The following is a 21,427-nucleotide window of genomic DNA, read 5'->3' on the forward strand; positions in this document are numbered from 1 at the left end:
GATCCCTGGTGGCTCAGCAATAAAGAACCCGCCTGCCAATGCCAGAGACTGGGTTCGATCCCTGGGTGGGGAGAATCCTCTGGAGAATGAAATGGCAACCTACTCCAGTATTCTTGCCTGGAAAATCCCTTGGACAGAGGAGCCTGGTAGGCTACAGTCTGTGGGGTCGCAAAGAGTCAGACGTGACTTAGCGACTCAATAACTCAAGTTTGTTAACACATACATCTAACCTGTCCAATTGTCCTTGTCCTCGAAAGTGACATGACCCAGGGTGTCCTGCTCTGTTCAGGGAGACCACTCCCCTTCCATCTTGGTTCTCCTCTGCCTGCTCTTACTGTACTGTTCCCAGTGAGGGGCAGGCAGGATGATGCTGATGAGGACAGAGCTGACTCCCTGGAAACAAGAACTCTAGGCAAGAAACTGTAAACTGTAAGCAAAGAGCAGAAAGTACTTTTCTGGTTGATGCAGAAGAGATGACTCTTAAATTGGAATCCCTGGATTCTGGAGGAATGTATCACCTCCCTTTTGGCACAAAGATGAGGAGGGAGGGCCCTCTTTTGAGGGTGTGGAGACCACAAGGCAGAAAGCAGGGAGATCACGGTGGAGTCGGCGTTAGATTCTGTCCTCTCATAGCAGAGGTTTGCAGGAGGGTGCGATTCTACATTTGGAGTAAGCAGTTCTCAAAGTGCAGTCCCAGGATCTGCAGCATCGGCAGTTTCTTAGACTTACGAAGTCAAACGCTGAAGGATGCCCACAAAACTTTGTTTTAACGAGTCCTCCAGGGGCTTCTGATACCTGCTCAAGAAACACTTTGCTAAGTGGCGATTAATTAAAAAATGTTTCTCCAAGGATACATGGGAATAAAGATCCTAGAGGGAACAGGGAGCCTGCCCAGACAACAAACAAGCCCCAAAGGGAGCTTTACAACTCATGGAAACCATAGATTTTGTTGGGCATCCAGCGAGAATGTGTTCCGTAGGAAAATCGAGGAAAATTGTACGTGAGCAAGCTGTAGGCGAAAGGTTTCTCCCTGGGCCCCTCTTAAATGATCTGAAAGATGACAGAGAGACAAGGAAGCAACCTACCTTGTTTGTGGCTTTGTCCCCAGCAAGAAGTAGATGTTAGATAAACACTTGATAAGCGCATGTGGGGCCTACCTGAAGATAGGTATTGCATATTTGTTGTTGTTCAGTCACTAAGTCATATCTGACTCTTCGCTACCCCATGGACTGTAGCCCGCCAGGCTCCTTTGTCCCTGTAATTCTCCAGGCAAGAATACTGGAGTGGGTTTCCATTTCCTTCTCCAGGGGATCTTCCCGACCTAGGGATTGAACCTGCGTCTCCTGCATTGACCGGGGGATTCTTTACCTCTGAGCCACCGGGGAAGCCCAAATATTGCACGCATACCTCCCTTATGGCTGACTGCCCGTTTGTGTAAATAAAAAGTTTTAATGAAATGTGGCCGCACCCGCTTACGTATGTATGTCCGTGTCTCCTTTGGGGTTACAGTGGCAGACCTAGCAGTTGTGCAGAAACAACATGCCCTGCAAAGCCTAAAATATTTGCTCTCTGATCCTTAACAGAAAAAGGTGACCCCCTGATCCAGAGTAACATGCACGTAGATCACCTGCAGTGCTTGTTAAAATACAGACTCTCCCTCACAGGTGAGCCTGGGGCCGCTGGCCCACGGACTAGCTGGAAACCAGGGCACTGGATGTGGGGTCATGTAACAATGTCAGGGCTCAGGGATCTATGGCTTCTTTCTCTCGGGCTTGTCACAATAACTTCTGACCCTGCAACACTCAGAGCCTGGGCCAAACACAGTTGAAGAGCAAATCACTTTATTAGGAAAGGGCCAGTGTTAGGAAACTCTTCTACTCTGGTTCCTAGGTCCAGACTCCTCCAGCTCAACCTCACTTTAGCCACTTCTCTCGAGTTCCCCAAAGGAGCTCTTCAGAACTGTGACTGTCCATTTCTTATCTTTCTCTATGGCTGTGGTCTTAGCCCTCACCCACCAGTCCCTCTGGGCAGCCTCCAGCCCAACTTTGCTTCCTCGGGGGTTCTGCAGGAAGCTAAACCTGCAGAAGCAAGGCGACTCCAGCCAGAACCCACTTGGATGGCTTCTCCTTAGTCTTCAGCTGGAAAGTCCACACGTAGGTGGGTCCCCGCTGACGGGTCTTGTACACAGGACAGGGGTAGACGCTGCGGTAGTCCTGCTTCTCCGCAGGGACGGCCCTGATGAACATCACAGGCAGGGCAGGTGTCAGCTCCTTCAGCTTCCCCTCGGCGATGATCCCAGCCTGAGGACAAGGATTCGAGAGAACACCTCTTAGGTCAGCCCCTGAGCCTGGACAGGCAGCCTCACTCCTGTCGGGAGATCCAGGAGAGAGAGACTGGGACGGCCAGGCTGCCCCAGGGCCCATCCCCTTGCAAGGTTTTCTCAACAACCCAAGGTGGCGTGCACTGGTGTATGCTAAGTCGCTTTAGTTGTGTCCAACTCTGTGCAACACTATGGACTGTAACCCACCAGGCTCCTCTGTCCATGCAATTCTCCAGGCAAGAATACTGGAATGCATTGCCATGTCCTCCTCCAGGGGATCTTCCTGACCCAGGGATCCAACCCTTGTCTCCTACGTCTCCTGCATTAGCAGGCAGGTTCTTTACCACTGAGCCACCAGGGAAGCCCATGCACTGGAGCGGGTGCACAACATATTCCTACTTGTTTTCAGCCTGAATATCTTCTTGAAGCAGAGTTCCCAAAGCGGTCATATGTCACATGTAAGTGAATCTCTTTAGGGCTTGAATCTCTGTTTTATTTTATCATTCATTTAGTAAGCATGCTGAATGCAGCTATTTGCCAGATGTCATGCTAGGTGCTAGGGACTTCAGGTTAGCAAGACACAGAGCCTACCGGTATTATCATACACTGTACTTGAAGCTTTACCATGCACACTGAAGACAAGAAGACCTGGCAGTAAAGAAAAAAGTTTCACGTTATTTATCCCAGTGTTTCCCAAACTTACTTTGACCACAGGACCCTTTTCTTGCAACCTATCCATCTCCCACATCTCTAGTGTCTTCCGAACACACTTGGGGAGATGATCATCCAGAGAGATTCACAGATCCCTCACCTCTGTCTAGGTGACCCTGAACCCCTTATGCTGATGACAGAACTCGGTATATCTAATACATACATTTTTTTTTTCTTTTTGCCAATGCCCTTGTTTTATGGAGGAGAGGAACTTTGGACATCCTACCCTTCCCTTTTTGCTCAACGCTTTCTGGGATATAGGCTTTGAGGTGGTATTTTTGGTTTTATTATTATTCAGAAACAAGGTAATGAAAAAATGGGAGGTAGTCTGTTGGACTGGAAAAGGTCAGTTTTCATTCCAATCCCAAAGAAGGGCAATGCCAAAGAATGTTCTAACTACCACACAGTTATGCTCATTTCACACGCTAGCAAGGTAATGCTTAAAATCCTTCAAGCAAGGCTTCAATAGTATGTGAACTGAGAACTTCCAGGTGTACAAGCTGGATTTAGAAAAGGCAGAGGAGCCAGAGATCAAATTGCTAACACCCATTGGATCATAGTGGAGAAGGCAATGGCACTCCACTCCAGTGCTCTTGCCTGGAAAATCACATGGACGGAAGAGCCTGGTAGGCTGGCAGTCTATGGGGTTGCTCAGAGTCAGACACAACTGAGCGACTTCACTTTTCACTTTTCACTTTCATGCATTGGTGAAGGAAATGGCAACCCACTCCGGTATTCTTGCCTGGGGAATCCCAGGGACAGGGGAGCCTGGTGGGCTGCCGTCTCAGGGGTCGCACAGAGTCAGACACGGCTGAAGTGACTTAGCAGCAGCAGCAGCAGAATTGGATCATAGAAAAAGCAAAGGAATTCCAGAAAAACATCCACTTCTGCTTCACTGACTACACTAAAGCCTTTGACTGTATGGAGTCACTCAGTCGTGTCCAACTCTTTGCGATCCCACGGACTGTAGCCTACCAGGCTCCTCCTTCCATGGGGTTTTCCAGGCAATAGTACTGGAGTGGGCTGCCATTTCCTTCTCCAGGGGATCTTCCCGACCCAGGGATCGAACCTGGTTCCCCCACATTGTAGACAGACGCTTTACCGTCTGAGCCACCAGGGAAGTCCTTCAGATCACAACAAACTGTGGAAAATTCTTAAAGAGATAGCAATATCAGAAGATCACCGTACTTGCTTCCTGCAAAACCTGTATGCAGGTCAAGAAGCAACAATTAGAACTGGACATGGAACAACAGTCTAGTTCAGAGTTGGGAAAGGAGTATGTCAAAGCTCTATATTGTCACCCTCTTATTTAACTTATACGCAGATTACATCATGCAAAATGCAACTGAATGAAGCACAAGCTGGAGTCAAGATTGCTGAGAGAAATATCAATAACATCAGATATGCAGATGACACCTAATGGCAGAAAGCAATGAGGAACTAAAGAGTCTCTTGATAAAGGTGAAAGAAGAGAGTGAAAAAGCTGACTTAAAACTCAGCATTCAAAAAACTAAGATCATGGCATCTGGTCCCATCACTTCATGGCAAATAGATGGGGGAATAATGGAAACAGTGATACACTTTATTTTCTTGGACTCCAAAATCACTGCAGATGGTGACTGCAGCCATGAAATTAAAAGATGCTTGTTCCTTGGAAGAAAAGCTATGACAAACCTTGACGGCGCATTAAAAAACAGACATTACTTTGCCAACAAAGGTCCATACAGTCAAAGCTATGGTTCCTCCAGTAGTCACATATGGATGTGAGAGTTGGACCATAAAGAAGGCTGAGTGCCGAAGAATTGATGCTTTCAGACTGTGGCTGCAGGGAAATGAGCTGACAGCCTCAAGGAGAGGTTATCCAGGACAGAAGTCTCCAGAGTGCCCCTTTTAGCAACTGGACTTTATGGGAGGGGGCGATGTGTGTGTAATCAGCCTACAGGTGATGCCCTTTGCCTCTCCACCCCAAACCCGGGGTCTACCTGGGTGTCCCAGCGAGCGCCTTCCATGAAGAGGCCATGCACATAGGCCCCTTCCCGGGGGGGACTCCTGAACTCCTCCCTGTTCTTCTTCGTCACGTCACACTGAAGGGCCATCTGGTCCAGGGGCCACTCGTTCCGGCGGGCCGTGGACTGCATGATGGCCGTCAGGAAGGACTGGGGGTTGAAGAAGCCCGTCAGCCACACAGTCGAGGGCATGGCAAAGTCTCCTGTCCAGGCCTCCAGCTCCTTGATCCGGTTAAGCAGGTCCATAAACCAGGCTGCCAGGCCTGCCGTGGAAGGGTAGGCTCGTCTGGCCCAGGACTCTGGCACCGTGTCCAGGTACAGGGCATTCTGCAAGCTCTCCATGTCACTGGTCATGGTCAGCTCTCCCTGAAGACAAATAGCCAGAGGGGAAAAGGTGAGGGGTGGCAGGTCCCTGGAAACAGCTGGCTTGGGGATGCTGGGGGAGACAGGAGATGACTGCAGAGGTGGGGGACCCAACGACGGTCCCTGTCTAGCACTTGATTTGTAGGTTTGTCTCATAGAGGCTAGTCCTTTAAAACTTTCCCTGCTCCAGTGATATCAGAGTCTACTCCTATCCACTGATGGTAGTTTAGGTTTACTCTGGACCTAAAACTACCTGTGGGTTCCACACTGATTCAGTTGTTCACTTGAGTTCGACTCTTTGTGACCCCATGGACTGCAAGCTGCCAGGCTCCTCTGTCCATGGAATTTTCCAAGCAAGAATACTGGAGTGGGTTGCTGTTTCCTTCTCCAGAGGATCTTCCAGACCCAGACCAAACCTGTGGCTCCTGCATTGGCAGGCAGATTCTTTAGCACTGAACCACCAGGGAAGCCCATACTGATTCCACCCGAGCCTAACATCTGGGCTCCTCTGTTCTCCTCCAGCCTCTGCAGCAGCCTCTGCTGGCCCAGGACTCTGGCACTGTGTCCAGGTACAGAGCGTTCTATAAGCTCTCCATGTCGCTGGTCATGGTCAGCTCTCCCTGAAGACAAACAGCCAGGGGGCAGGGGACAATGTGTGTGTGATCAGCCTGCAGATGATGCACTTTGCACCACCGCCCACCCAGGGTCTACCTGGGTGTCCCAGTGAGCACCTCCCATGAAATGCAAGAAGCCAAAGCCAGGAGGATCTATATTCCCCCAAATCAAGAATTTCCTTCAGAAACCAAGCTATTAGAGACATAGCCAACTTTTAGGGACCCTCTTGCAATTGCTGGATGAAATTTGTGATGGAGGATTAACATTGAAAACTGTCTTTAAACTTTGTAACCTTAGTTATGCCAAGAATCTACAGTTTCTTGAAGGTGTCATCTCTACTTCAGTGGTTTCTGCACAGGAAATAGGGTACCCAACAAGGCCTTCCATGTCTGATATGATGACCATCAGTATTATGAAGCTATTTAAGCACAAGTGACTTAAAATTGAGGCTTCCCAGGTGACTCAGTGTAAAGAATCCTCCTGCCCATGTAGGAGATGTGGGTTTGATTCCTGGGTCAGAAAGATCCCCTGGAGGAGGAAATGGCAACCCATCCAGTATTCCTGCCTAGAAAGTCCCATGGACAGAGGAGCCTGGTGGCTACAGTCCATGCGGTCACAAAGAGTTGGACAAGACTTAGTGACTGAGTATACATGCATGACTTAGAACTATAAAATTAAATATCAGTTCCTTCGTGGCAGCTCATGTCCTCAGCAGTCACATGTGCCCTTATTAGCACAGACGTGGAATCTTCCCATCATCACATAGAGTTCTATTGGACAGCACTGTTCTAAACAGAAAGGCCTAGTTTTCTGTGTGCTAATTAAACTGTACTGTGTATGTTTTTGTCAGGGTTGTGTTAAAAATCCTATATGTTGCAGTTTTAATAAAACCTGTTTATGGACATATAAGAGTACATGCTTGTTAAACTGTGCATAAAAAAATACATAGACAAACCAGGATTCATTACAAAAAAAAAAAAAAGTCCAATAGACTTAAAAAAAGATATAGGATGTATTAAATTTTCCTTTTAAAATAAAAATTTTAAGTTTTCAACGGCCAATACACTCACATAGAGTGCTTTTATAAATAATACAGCAAATACATTTGCTTCTCCACCACAGTGCTGTGGGTTCTCTTGAGTCTGGCTGCATCTGTGGAAGTATGTTGTACTTGTGAATGCTGTCGTGAGTCGATGGGAAGGTAAGGTCTCCCACCGTGGGTTCATCCTACAGCATGACCTAACAAAACTGGGTCAGCACCACTGGGAAAACTAGGATGAAAATGTCCCAGTCCTTTGGCACGTCTGAGGGCTGTGGCCAACAGACTGGTAGAGATGAACTCAGACGGAGCCCTAGACTCTGCCAGCCACTGTCATCTGCGGGTACGGAGAAGTCCTCTGTTGCCTGGTTATCTTCTCTAACCAATTCAACCCCTTAGCTCTGTGTGACCATGTCTCACACAGAGATGTGCCACTTCTGAAAACTGAGGTCCTGTAAACCCTCATTTCTCTGATATGTGTTGTAAGAAGAAGTCATGTGCTTAAGAATAAAATAAATGCAATATTAGGGCAGTGAGACTCTTCTGTAAGACACTGTAACGGTGGCTCATGTCATTATGTTGTTGTTTAGTTGCTAAGTCATGTCCAACTCTTTGTGACCCCGAGGACTGTAGCCCGCCAGGCTCCTTTGTCCATGGGATTTCCCAGGCAAGAATACAGGAGTGGGTTGCCCTTTCCTCCTCCAGGGCATCTTCCAGACACAGGGATCGAACCTGCATTTCCTGTGTCTCCTGCATTGGCGGGTGGATTTACCACTGAGCCACCAGTTACCATGGGAAGCCCCCATGTCATTATCCTTCTGTCCAAATCCGTAGAATGTACAACACCAAGAGTGAATCCTAAGAAAAACCACAGGTGACTCTGAGGCTTGTGATGGAAGTGTGGATTTAGCTGTAGCTAACAGACCACTCTGGTGGGGATGCTGATGGTGGGGAGGCTGTGCATGGTGGGGGGTGGGCATGGGGGGAGGAGTAAATGGGAACGCTCTGCACCTTCTGTTCCATTTTGCTGTGAGCCTAAAACTGCTCTAAAAAATAAAGTCATAATACAAAATATGTATTTAATACTTAATTTTTAACACTTTTCAGAAATCTAAGGTCATTTTGACAGCAGGGAAGCACAAAATGTGTATCTTGGCTTCCTTAAAAATTTCTCACATCTGCTTGTAAGTTATTCTGACAGCGAGTTCGCATTTACTAATTGAATGTGCGAGTGATGGAGCCTTAAGGACGGTGTCATCTCTTAGGTTCTGCTCATTTGAGAGTGAAACAGGAACAATTTAGGAAAAGAAGAAGCCATTCATCTGGTGGTTAGGGTTCTGAACTCAGATCTGCCCACGACCTCGAGTGGAAGTAGAAACAACTCATTTTCAGAGGAGGGGTCGAGAAGAACCCAGAGAGCCCTACACTAAATTAGCGCAGTGTAACTCAAATCTCTTTCTTAGAAGAAGAGGAATAAACCTACAGACCCTGGGACAGCACTTCCTGAAAGGTGTAAAAAGATTCGTCTCCTCAGGCACAGCCAGATTGGTAGAGGCGGGGGTTGGGGGCAGGGGTGGGTGCACCCAGGAAGTCTCTGGGGCCAAATGGTGGGTAAGGAAGCCTTTCGTGAAGATTCCAGCTACCCGCATAGAGAAATCTGCTTCCATCTGCTCACCCCGACATCCTCAAACTCCTCCTGCCTGGGTTGTGTGGAACACAGATTAAATGCTTATTTGTTCACATGTCAAGAAAGAAAATGTACAAAGAAAACACTACATTAAATTAAATCAAATGCTTATTTGCTCACATGTCAAGAAAGAAAATGTACAAAGAAAACACTAAATCCTTAAAAAGACGCCACACTTTGGGTCCTGTGCTTGGCCTGTTCCTTGTCTACACTGCAGGGAAACCGGGGAGAACTGAAAACTGGGGGGTACTTTATCACAGGTACAAGGGCTACCTGGATGTGGCCTTAAGCGCTTATTTTGTCCCTATAAATAAATGTTTTCAGTCTTTCTTTGATATCAGGAGAAGAAGGGGCAACAGAGGATGAGATGGTTGCATGGCATCACCAACTCAATGGACATGAATTTGAGCAAACTCTGGGAGATAGAGGACAGGGAAGCCTGGTGTGCTGCAGTCCATGGGGTCACAAAGAGTTGGACATGAGTGAACAACAACAAAAATAAAAACATGATTTTCCCTCTAAGCCTTCATCGCTTTAAGTGAGGAAGCTTGTGGAGAGTGCAGATTCACAGGTTCCAGTCCAAACTGAAGGACTCTGGACGGCCAGAAAAGGTCCCTTCTTGGGGGTGGGAAGTGGCTGGTGCTCTGGGCTCACAGGCTCACAGCAATGCCCAAAAATGCCCTTCTCTAGGGGCTATAGGCTGCCCCCTGACCTGAAGGTCAGCCTTGGTCCTCCCTTCCTTCCCTACGAAGATGGTCTTTGCAACCAGCTGTCATTCGTATGAGATGCAGGGGGTGATGAGATGGGGAGGAAAGATGGGGAATTATGTGGGTTCCACCCCGGCCAGTCTGGCGCCCAGACTGTGGGTGACAGCAGCTGGTCCATCCATGCACTCTAGCAGGCATGTGGGCCAGGGAAGCTGCCTGCGTGGTGGTGATCATCAGTCACTAAATGGCCAGAGCAAGAGCTGAACTATTAAGTCAACAGACAATGGGAGAAAGTAAAGTGCCAGAGTAGTCCCTCAAGTCGTCGTGCTGGGCTTTAAGTCTGAATATCTTTCACACGTTTAGAAAAACAGAATCTGTCAGTCAGGAGGGGCATTAGCCACGGAAGCATAGTGGGGGGTGGGGTGCGGGGATCAAGGGGGGAAATGTTTGATGTCATCAAACATCTGAATAATAAAAAACAGCTCCCAGTCCCAGACACTGGACTGGCCACGGCTCCATCTACGAGAGCATGACCCAAATGAAATGTAACACAAGTTGTGAATGGGTAATTTTACATTTAAAATTCACAAAATTGGGACTTCCCTCGTGGTCCAGTGGTTTAGAATCTGCCTGGCAAAGCAGGGGATGCAGTTTCGATCCCTGCTTGGGGAACTAAGATCCCTCATGCCTCGGAGCCACTAAGCCTGCATGAGGCAACAAAGGTCCTGTGTGCTGCAACTAAGACTGGATGCAGCCAAATCAGTAAAAAAAAAATCAATATTTTAAAAATTCAAAATATTCCATGTGTGTAGTTTTACATTTTCTGGTAGCCACTTTAGAAAATTTAAAAGAGGTGAATTTAATTTTCATAATATGTTACTTAATGTGGTATATATAAAATGTCAAATATTCTAATATACAATCAACATAGAAATTATGAATGGGGTATTTTCCCTTTTTGGCCCCATGCCTCTGAAATCTGGCATGTGACTGACACAGCACACCTCAGTGTGGACATTTCAAGTGCTCACCTGCCGTTCGCGGCTACCATCCTGAATGTGTGTGCTTAGTGGCTCAATCATGTCAGATTCTTTGCGACCCCATGGACTGTAGCCTGCCAGACTCCTCTGTCCATGGGGATTCTCCAGGCAAGGAGGGTGGGTTGCCATTCCCATCTCCAGGGGATCTTCCCAGCCCAGGAACCGAACCTGGGTCTCCTGTATTGGCAAGCGGATTCTTTACCATCTGAGCCACCAGAGAAGCCCACCATCCTGGACAGTGCATAAGCATTTGGCTTCTCCTGTAGTTTTCTTACATAGGCAGAGATTTTCTGGGCAAGTTGCCATCAATAGATCCTTTGAAAGTTATAACCTAGTTGACTGTAAAGGAATAAAGCGACAGCTGACAGTTTCATACATCAGGCTTTCGTGCGTTTGGTTAATATGAGTCAGTGCCTTTGGCCAATCGGCTCTGGTATACTCACAGGACCTGGCTCTTCGTTGTGAAAGGCTGAGAGCCAGATGTCTGACTCTTTCCTGAATTCCTCTCTGTGGAATCCATGGCTGTGGATGGCGGACCTCGCACAGAGGGTTACTTCTGCGTGCTGTGTGCTGTGGGGTTCCCACAGTTCTCAGAGGTTTGAGTGCTGTGCCTCTCAGTTCAGCTAGTACTTTTTGGGTAGCAAAGGAGTTGCTCTTTTCTTCCTTTTGAAGTTTACCATACCACTCATACTCATCTGAGTGGACTCTCTGCTCCAGCCAAAGCAAGTTAACTCTTAGAACAGGCTTAGGGCTACTCAGCAGATTCTTCTTATCATCAGCTGTCATAAGTCTACCCTTCCTCCAAAGCCCCCTGGATGCCACTTCTCTTCCCCCACACTTGTCTCTTCCCTTTTCCTCCCACCTTATTGCAATCAGTCGTGCCTGGTACTGTGATCATTTTCTATGTTTCTTTTCCCGCCAGACTGTCCGTCTGGAGAGGAAGGCTCCCATCGGTCTCCACTGCCTCCTCCAGGCAGAAGTGAGAGCCGAGGTTGCCCATCTACCAGCCTTCTCAAGCTAGACTGGAAGAAAAGAGCAGCTCCCTCTCCACCCCCTTCATCCTCACCTAGGCACGCGCTGAAATTCATGACACCAAACCCCAGCAAAAGCTCTTGGAAGAAAAATGAGAGAATGAATTGGAAGCTGGATGGGTAAACAGACTGCGCCAAACTGCATGGATTCAGTAAACTAAGACTGCAACAAAGCAACTCAAGATAATTACCAATATCAACCTGCGTATCTCAGGAACCGAGCCACATAAAATGACAGCCAAGGTCCTTATTTACATTTGAGGTTGTTCTATGAAATTCTGTACTTCCTTTGATACAGGATGCAAGCCGGTGTGTAATTTTAAAACATTATGGAGCAACATCAATCTTCAGCATCTCTTCCCATCCCTCTTTTTCCCTTATTTCCGTCTGTCCATATTGGGGCAGAAGGCAAATTAACAGATTAAAAAAACCAACTCACTCAGGTTTCTCAGCCTACTTCACACTTTCTATGTGAATACACGTGAAGACGCTCAGGGCTGTGTGTCCTCTGCATGCCCGACGGTGGTCATGTAACTCCAAGAGCCAGATGTGAGGGCAGCAGCGTATCACAGCCCTGGATGTTCAGGGCTGGACTGAGCTTCCGCCTCCAGCTATGAAACTGGGTCCATCCTTTCCCTCTGGAGATACAACTCTTAATAAGTGTGCCATTGTAAACTGACAGCAGCTGCCTCCCTCAGCTCCTAAATGGCAGCAGGCCCTCCCACTTGCCTGTTGTCCAGCTGAATGGTTTTAGCAGGGCTTTTCCATTAGGCTTTGTGCTGGGCACTTGATGGAATTTTCTGATGGTGAATGAAGTAGATGTGCTTAATAACTGGTGGTATAAATAAGGGATTCTCTCATTGCTCAGAGCTTGTGTAGCATCCTGGACGCTTCACATAACCATGAGGTTGCAAAAGATTAAAATTCTTTCCTTTCCTCTGATCATTGTTGTTCAGTTGCTAAGTCACGTCTGACCCCTTGCGGCCCTGTGGACTGCAGCAAGCCAAGTTTCCCTGTCCTTCACCATCTCCCAGAGTTTGCTCAAACTCATGTCCATTGAGTTGGCAATGCCATTCAACCATCTACTCCTGTTGCCCCCTTCTCCTCCTGCCCTCAATTTTTCCCAGTATCAGGGTCTTTTCCTATGACTCGGCTCTTCACATCAGGTGGCCAAAGTATTGGGGCTTCAGCTTCAGCATCAGTCCTTCCAATGAAGGACTGCCCCTGATGGGGCAGTAATAATACAGTAAGTCCCCTACATACGAACCTTCAAATTGTGAACTTTCAAAGATGCCAGTGTCAGGCATCTATCACGTCAGGCATGAGTGACATTACAGCTTGCCCTCCGTCGCCTATTGCTGACAACCCTTCAGCTCTACCATCTCCTTCCTGCTCTCCCTCCTCCATCAGTAACTTTTCCTGCCTTGTTCACTTGATACCAGCCTGTGTGCCAGCTGTTGTGCGGGACGACTGTACTTTTCAAGGTACTGTGATGTAAGATTAAGAATGTTTTATTTTTTGTGTTTGTTTTTATGCATTACTGGTGTGAAAAGGATTATAAACCTATTACAGCACAGTGCTATATAGTCGTTTGTGTTAGTTGGGTCCCTAGGCTAACTTTGTTGGGTTTCGGAGCCAAGTGGACTTATAAATGCGCTCTTGGAATGGAACTCATTTGTGTGTACTTACACTTCTGGGTGCTTGCCACATGAAGGCATTGTTCTACAACATTCTACGCTGTTACCATTTAGTCACTCAGTCGTGTCTGACTCTTTGCAACCAACTCCATGGACTATAGCCCGCCAGGCTCCTCTGTCCATGGGGATTCTCCAGGCGAGAATACTGGAGTGGGTTGCCATGCCCTCCTCCAGGCGATCTGCCTACCCAGGGATGGAATCCGCATCTCCTGCATTGGCAGGTAGATTCCTTACCACTGAGCCACTGGGAAACCCATGCAAATAGATTTATTGAATCCTTCCCAAAGCCCCCCGAGGCAGGACCACTCGCCCTGTTTTACAGGTAAAGGAACTGGGACGGGGTGGGGCTTAAGTCACTCTGAGGTCACACGCTGAGGACGCAGTAGAGCGGGGAGGTGGTCCGGGATGTCTAGACCCTGTGTTTCGATGCAGCACACACACTTCTACCTCCTGGGAAAGCAATGCCATCCGCGTCAGCAGAAGACACTGGGTGTCAATTTCTCTTCTGCCTGGAGCTCAGAGCGTGTGGGCTCTGGGCAGCTTGCCCGTCACAGCTCAGTCCACCTGCCCAGTTCCCGGCTCCGGAGCCTGTCTCACCCACCCCTGTGGACGGGCCACACTCCGTTTCTAGGAGGGGCACCTTCCTGGGTGGTGAGGCTGCTGTGACTGCTGTGCTCCAGCTCCCCAGAGCCCCACCCCCAGCCTGGCTTCACCCACCTTTAGTCCAAGGTCCAGCTCCCGCAAGGAGCGCTGCATTTCTCCGGTGAGCACGTTCATCCGCTCGCACTCCTGCAGCGTCACGGCCACGTAGGGGGTGCGCTCCTCCGCCCTGGCCATCAGCTCTGGGAGGTTAAACTCATCTGTCACCCGCTCCAGTATTTCCTCCAGGACCGCCTTGACCTGCCCCAGAAGGGGAAACACGTGGTTAGGACGAGGCTCCAGCTTCTCCCTTGAAGGAGGATGTGGCAACCCACTCCAGGGTTCTGGCCTGGAGAATCCCATGGACAGAGGAGCCTGGTGGGCTGCAAGTCCATGGGGTCACCAAAGAGTCAGACATGACGGAGCGACTCACGCACACTCTGCGAGGCTGAGTCTGCCATTTTGAAGTAGGCCTAGGAGCTCTGTCAGCAGACAAAGGAAAATGAGAAAGTGCAGGTTTAATAGAACGTGTGGCTGGCAGGGGCAGGGAGAGGGGCGCTGGGGGATAAAGAGAAGGGGCCAGGGAGCCAGTGCCAGCCCAGAGTCAGGCGAGCGGGTGGACGTGTGTGCTGGACTCCGTTCTGGCTCCTTCATCTCATCCCCCTTTTCTTGTAACAGGGCCGCGTCTCCTTTTGTGAAATTACCTTTTCCCCGCTGTTTGGCTCCACGGTCCATGCCCAGCCCTCCCATGACTCAAGTGGGCCAATCAGATGATGTTTTCCAGGAGTGTGAGAATTGAACCTCAAGCCAGGATTCAGGTGCAGAAAGTGGAGGGAAGCTCTCTGAAGGATGGTCCACCATTCTTCCCTGAGGGACCCGGAGTCACTGTGGTTTCTGTTCTTTCTTGGGTGGATTCCTTCGATACGAGCTATTTCTTGCCTGTCTCAGCCAAATTGGTCTCTGTTCTTCACAACCAAAGAACCCTGACTGAGTTAACAAGTGCTGTTGTGTATTACCCGTGTGAATTTAAGCAAGTCATTTAGGCCTCCATTTTCTCATCTATAAAAATCACCACCGTGTCTTTCTCCCCCACCAACTCCCGGGGCTGGTGAAGAGATCAAAACCAAAAGAGGTTTGATGAATGTGGCGGCATCTGAGAGCTAGAAAGAACTCTATATATGTACATGATTATTAATATTCACTTTGCCTTGTGTTGTTAACATACAACGCGTTCTCTAGGAAAAGAGCTGATGTTAGAAAAAAGAAAGTTAAAAACTCATTGCCGTGTCACAGATGGGTCTCTGGTGCTATCACAGCGAAAACTGGGATGGAATTTTAATGGTACCTGGAAGCTGCCGCTGGACCAGAAGACAAATGGCTAAAACTACATCACGCCTCTGTCTGCTGAGCTGAATTGGGAGAAAGCCCTGTATCAGCGAGCTGCCGTTTGGACATTACTCACAAAGGAAGGAAAGGACAGTCTGGAGTTAACTGTTTCAAAACACGGTGAAGGTGGGGACACAGAGTTCTCTCTGTCACTGATCAGGTGGTGGAGGATTTGGAGAGCCAGCCTGAGAAGGGAGCGGATCCTCAGACATAAAGTGCACCCTTCAGATGGGAGCAGGGGGTGCCCAGGGGTGTGGTCTACCTCATTTCTGCAAGCAAACGCCTCTGATAACAAATGCTTATCGTGAAAATCTAAATGCTACATATTTTTAATCTAAATATTTAATCTGATACTAAAAGCAAAATTCTCCACCAAATTTGCCTCTTCCCTGAAAGGGGGAAAGAAAACCCACTGTGAATTATCTGTTTATAATTTCTGCAGGTGTTCTTCAATGCATATAACTCTATCTACCCATCACCCCCATCCGTCCGTCCGTCCGTCCACCCATCCATCATCCACCATCCACCCGCCCATCTCCTTTTTGCATGTCCGGCACACCTTCCTTCCTGCCTCACTTCTTTCCTCTATCCCTTCCTCTCCCCCGCTCTCCACTTCTTTCTCTATCAATCACTAGTGGAATCATAACACACATAGCTTTTTCAGCCTGTTGTTTTTGTTTTCTTTTGACTGCTCTTCATGGCCTACAGGCTGTTAGTTTCCCTACTAGGGATCAATCCCAGCCCCCCTGCAGTGGAAGATCAGAATTTTAACCCCTGGACATCAGGGAAGTCCCTCAGCTTGCTTTTTTCACCTACGAATAGATCTTGAATACGTTCCCTTGTTAGTACATATGGATTTTCCTTGTTGTTTTTGTTGTTTTTTTTAATAGTATATATTATTTCACTGTTTTGGCATGTGCCAAAATAATTTATTGAGTCATTTCTCTACTGATGGATATTTGGTTTACTTGTTTATCATTTCTACTACTATAAACAACTCTGCAATAAAGATATCTATCATAAAATCTGTGCCCTTTTGAGTGTTTCCACTCGTTGAAATCCAAGGAATAGAATTATGAGAAACACACATGAACATTTAAAATTTTAGTGGCTATTGTCAAGTTGTTTCGTAATGTAAACCCGTATAACAGGCACGAGCGTGCCTGTCTTCTTATGCTGTCACCACTGGATCTCCTAATATGGAAAACCACTTTTTTACCATTGTGTGAAACATATTTCACTTAACTTCATTTAGTTACAAGTGACGTTGAGAATATTTTATTATTTTTATTGGCCATTTGTATTATCACGTGAATTTCTTTTGTGTCCTTTTCCCCCTTTCTCTCTTCTCTCTCCTTCTTTTCCTTCCATAGATCAGAACTCTGTGTATTAGTAAAAATCTGCACACTTCCTGATAGCTGTGTTGCAAAAGGGTTCTTCTAGTTTGGCAAGTGATCATAGTTCATTCATCTCTGTCACACACACACACACACACACACACACTGTTTCTTGAAGTGGTTAGAAGAAGGAGATAAGGAAATGACAAGAACTAGAAACTTATTTGAACGCTGCCCGAAGAACCCTAAGCCTATCACTTATATCAGATCAGATCAGATCAGTCACTCAGTCGTGTCCGACTCTTTGCGACCCCATGAATCGCAGCATGCCAGGCCTCCCTGTCCATCACCAACTCCCGGAGTTCACTCAGACTCAGGTCCATCAAGTCAGTGATGCCATCCAGCCATCTCATCCTCTGTTGTCCCCTTCTCCTCCTGCCCCCAGTCCCTCCCAGCATCAGGGTCTTTTCCAATGAGTCAACTCTTCGCATGAGGTGGCCAAAGTATTGGAGTTTCAGCTTTAGCATCAGTCCTTCCAGTGAACACCCAGGACTGATCTCCTTTAGGATGGACTGGTTGGATCTCCTTGCAGTCCAAGGGACTCTCAAGAGTCTTCTCCAACACCACAGCTCAAAAGCATCAATTCTTCGGCGCTCAACCTTCTTCACAGTCCAACTCTATATAGTCCCAGTCTTTTCATTTTTAAAAAAGCTAGGAACTTTTAAAAATTAATTCATTAATGTTATTTATTTATATTTTGGCTGCGCTGGGTCTTTTTGTGCTCCTGCATTCAGGCTTTCCCCAGTTGCGGTGAGTGGAGGCTACTCTTTATTGTGGTGAAGCTAGGAATATTATTGATACTAGGTGGGTGGTTTAAGTTTTGAGCCACATAAGCTTTCCTATCTTCCTTCGCTTCTCGAGTTATACCCTATGCGTCAAAAGGTCAAACAGGCTGAGTTGCGGGATTTAGAGCAGCTTTCTCCAAGTAGGTTCACCAGCATCACCACTGCAAGGCTGCACATCCCTGGGCATCACCCTAGACCTGAGAACCTATCCGAAGCTCCCCAGCTCATTCCGAGGCATATTAACATTTGAGTCATTTTAATGACATCACTCTATACCTTTAAACAAACATCCAGCTCCTTTACTATCAGTCAGTTTGTTTTCCTGAAATCAGTCTTTGGAGCCAAAATGTTTGATAGCTCCGGGTTTCTTAATTCATAATCTTCCAAGTACCAGAGAATCTCTAACTAAGGGAAACCAGGCAGGACTGTGGAGGGGATGCAGGGTGAAGGAGATGCGACCTTTGGAAACTGAGCTGCCTTGTCCTGAGAAGCATCACAGGCAAATTTCACTTTAGCTCCTTCCTTTTCTGCCCTCTGCTCAGCCCTCATCAGGGACAGAGCGCCCAGGTTGCCTCTGGTCACCTTAAACCCACTCCACACCCTCCTCTGCTCTTCTGCCCAAGAATTCTCCTCCATCTACCTTTAGTTTCAGAAAGTGCTGTGCTTAGCAGCACTTACTTGTATGTTAGGAGGCTCTGGGACTGTCATTCATACAGAGAGACCACATTTTCATCTGAAACACGAGCGAGTTCACCAGCATCTAGTTGGCCGAGTGAGGGTGGGGTGTTTAAGAACAGCTCCCCACCCATCATTGCTTAGTTTGCCAAGGAACCACGAGGTCCTTTTCAAGGTCCCCAAACCACAGCTGTTCAGCCCTGCCTTTTCTTCACTTGGGTTGACAAATGGGAATAAAATCTGCCTTGGGGTTAGTGGTTCAGTTGGTACAGAATCTGCCTGCAATGCAGAAGACTGAGGTTTGATCCCTGGGTTGGGAAGATCCCCTGGAGAAGGAAATGGCAACCCACTCCAGTATTCTTGCCTGGAGAATCCCCTGGACAGAGGAGCCTGGAGGGCTACAGTCCATGGGGTCACAAAGAGTTGGACACGACTTTCACTTATTTGGGGTGGATGGGCAAAGCACCGACACACCGAAAGTGGGTACCTCTTGTTAGGTAACTTGAGGGCCCACCAGGTCACCTGACAGGGCGGGGCCCTAGGAGAGCAATGCTGGACCATTCGCGGAAGCGGAAGATGTGCGCCCTGCGGTCTGCACCGTGCATCCCATCGAGGCCCACAGGAGAAGCGCCGCCCTGGGCAGTACTAGGCCCCAGAATATCTAGGGCAAGCCTTCCACGTACCTTTTCTTCTCTCACGGCCCCTGCTCCTTCTCCAGCCTGGCTGTCCCGGGGCTGCAGCTCCAGCACCGTGCGAAAGAGCTTCTCCGACGTTTGGGTCAGGAAGCCAATCTCAGCGTTCGGGTGGAGGCCGTAGAGGTAGGGCGACTCTGGGGGCAGCTGGGCATCGATGTACTGAAAGTCAAGGGCAAGCTCACTTGAAAACCAGCCAGACATATCTCCCCTCTCTCACCTGACCCGTCCTCTGCAGGGCAGTCAGTGGGTCAGAGCAGGGCCCATCTAGAGCAAAGTGGTACTTCCTAGGTGGCTCAGTGGTTGGTAAAGAATCTGCCTGCAATCCAGGAGACTCGGGTGTGATCCCTGGGTCGGGATCAAAGGACACGGCAATCCACTCCAGTATTCTTGCCTGGGAAATCCCATGGACAGAGGAGCCTGGTGGGCTGTGGTCCATGGGGTCGCAAGAGTCAGACGTGACTGAGCATGCAACAGCAACAGAGCAGAGTGTAAGTGACAGATGGCTCATTACTTAAAGGCAAATCCGCGTGTTTATTTTCACATTTCTTCCAGCACCCGGTACATGCTCCTGGACTCTTGGTAGGTGCCCTGTAACCGTCCATTAGCTGACAGATTACAGAGAGGGAAGCCTGCAAACCACCGTATGCTCCAACACCTTCTCCAGCCTCTGGTCAAGTTGTTCCATCGACCGACAGTAGGGGATGCTCTTGCACAACTTTCTTGGCTAAAGCTTTCAACGTGTTTATTTAAAAAATTCCTTTTATTTACTCTCAAGAGTCTTATTGTTTTTAATTTCTTCTTATAGACTTAGTTTTCTGGATTGAGTGACTTTTATGACATATTCTTAAACTTTAGAAATTAAAAATTTGCGTAAAGCTTGTAGTTAACGTTCCTATGACCACTGTTTCCCTTAAGTTTGTTATTCAAGAGTTCTTTTAGGAATCTTAAAAGTCAAGCAACAAACGAGTTCTTTTTGTTTGTTCCAATTGCCTTTTAATACATTTACATGGTGGGCTAAATAGGCAAAGATGCACACCTTAAAAATAACTGAAGTAAAAGTAAAATGACCCTGATGCTGGGGAAGATTGAAGGCAGGAGAAGGGGATGACAGGGTTTGAGATGGTTGGATGGCATCACCGACTCGATCTCCAAGAGTTGGTGCTGGACAGAGAAGCCTGGCGTGCTGCAGTCCATGGGAATCGCAAAGAGTCGGACACAACTGAGCAGCTGAACTGAACTGAACAGTAAAATGAAAACCCACAGTGACAGTATGAAAAAGCTCCATGAGAATGTTCTCTTGGTGTGTGTGTACGTGCCTCTGAGCGCAGGAGGGGTGAGTGGTCTGCTGCACAAGACCATGTCCCTCTGAAGGTATTCTGAACCACTAATAGAAACTTAAAGTTGGCTAAGTTCTTACCTGAATTTTTGCTCCTAATGGTTTTGTCAATATCCTGAATGAAAACAATCAAGTAAATGCCCGAGATGTTGTTCGTAGAAAAGAGCAACAAATAGAATTATTGAACCGAACGTCAAGAATAAAAAGATCTCTGAAAGTTCAATTTTGTCATTAATTGGAGGCTAGAAGTCCTCTAGGAGCCCTCAAATTGAGCAGGCTGGGAGCCACGCTGCATGTGAGCTCGGCTCTTTCAGCCGTCCTCCCCTGGCCCTGCCCAGGCATCTCCAGTCCTCCTGGGCTGCACAGAAGGGAGACCCAGGTCCCTACCTGGTGGTAGGCATTGTAGTCCATGTTGCCGGGCAGTGGGAACCCTGGGGCCAGGGCCAGCTCTCCCTCTAGCATCTCTGGTTTGATGAACTCCTCCAGGTAGGTTCTGCAGAGTCTCCGGTCCCAGTCATCGGTGATGTGGCCCCCATACATGATCTCACCGAAGAGGTACCGCAGGTCATCGTAGGGGACCTGAGACAGGAAGGGAGGAAGCCCTGCACGCTGGCCTCGGGCCGACCAGATGTGAGCCACAGGATGTGGTGGGTCTGGAGATTAGGAGCAACGTCTTTTTTTAAAAAAAAATCTTTTTGACTGAACTGCACTGCACGTGGGATCTTAGTTCCCTGACCAAGGGTTGAACCCGTACCCCCCTGCATTGGAAGCATGGAGTCTTAACCACCGAACCACCAGGGAAGTCCCAGGAGCAGTGTATTATTCATCCGTGTTTCCCTGGTACCCAGCAAGGTCGGGCACCTCTGGGAGCGAGCACCTCTGGGAGCTCATTAAACGAGGGAAGAGTTAGATCAAAGGGTGAGAAGAGGTAAGACACGGGCACTGTTGCACACACGCCTGCCCTCGTTCACCGTCATTAACTGTGGCAGTGAAGTCAGGCTCTACCTACGGGTCCTTTAAACCTGCGAAGGTCAAGTAGAGGAGAGCAAAGACGTGGGTACTTTTTTCATTCGCTGCCATTAATTAGCTTATCGATTAATCGTCTCTTTGGAAAGTTCAGAGTGAGTGAAATACAGCACACAAGTTCATGAATGTTAGCGTTAGGCAGGAAAGCCACTTGGAAGCCTGGGTCCTCAAGGCAGGTGAAGGGATGGTGTGTTCTGTGGTGGACTTCCCAGGACCCTGGAGCCAGAGCCAGAGCATTGCTTCTGGGCCTGATTCACTGTCCCCAGAGAAAG

General features: G+C 48.1%; 1 protein-coding gene across 8 annotated transcripts in view; it reads right to left on the reverse strand.

The window, feature by feature from the left end:
• Positions 1 to 1,824: 1,824 nt before the first annotated feature.
• The window catches only part of DNAH9 (dynein axonemal heavy chain 9), a 284,870-nt gene continuing 265,267 nt past the window's right edge, over positions 1,825 to 21,427 (reverse strand). For 4 of the 8 annotated variants that reach the window (XM_045164838.1, XM_045164837.1, XM_044939263.2 and 1 more), the window contains 5 exons: positions 20,517 to 20,708; positions 18,782 to 18,952; positions 13,934 to 14,116; positions 5,014 to 5,403; positions 1,825 to 2,300 (listed from right to left, as the gene is read on the reverse strand). In XM_045164838.1, the coding sequence (XP_045020773.1) occupies positions 2,073 to 2,300; positions 5,014 to 5,403; positions 13,934 to 14,116; positions 18,782 to 18,952; positions 20,517 to 20,708 (1,164 nt within the window). In that variant the 3' untranslated portion in view covers positions 1,825 to 2,072. Of the gene's footprint in view, positions 2,301 to 5,013; positions 5,404 to 5,545; positions 6,021 to 13,933; positions 14,117 to 18,781; positions 18,953 to 20,516; positions 20,709 to 21,427 lie in introns of those variants that run through there. The other 4 variants (XM_045164839.1, XM_045164841.1, XM_045164842.1 and 1 more) reach the window with 4 other exon arrangements.

Source organism: Bubalus bubalis, chromosome 3 (assembly GCF_019923935.1).
Source record: "Bubalus bubalis isolate 160015118507 breed Murrah chromosome 3, NDDB_SH_1, whole genome shotgun sequence".
NCBI classification, from domain to species: Eukaryota; Metazoa; Chordata; class Mammalia; order Artiodactyla; family Bovidae; genus Bubalus; species Bubalus bubalis.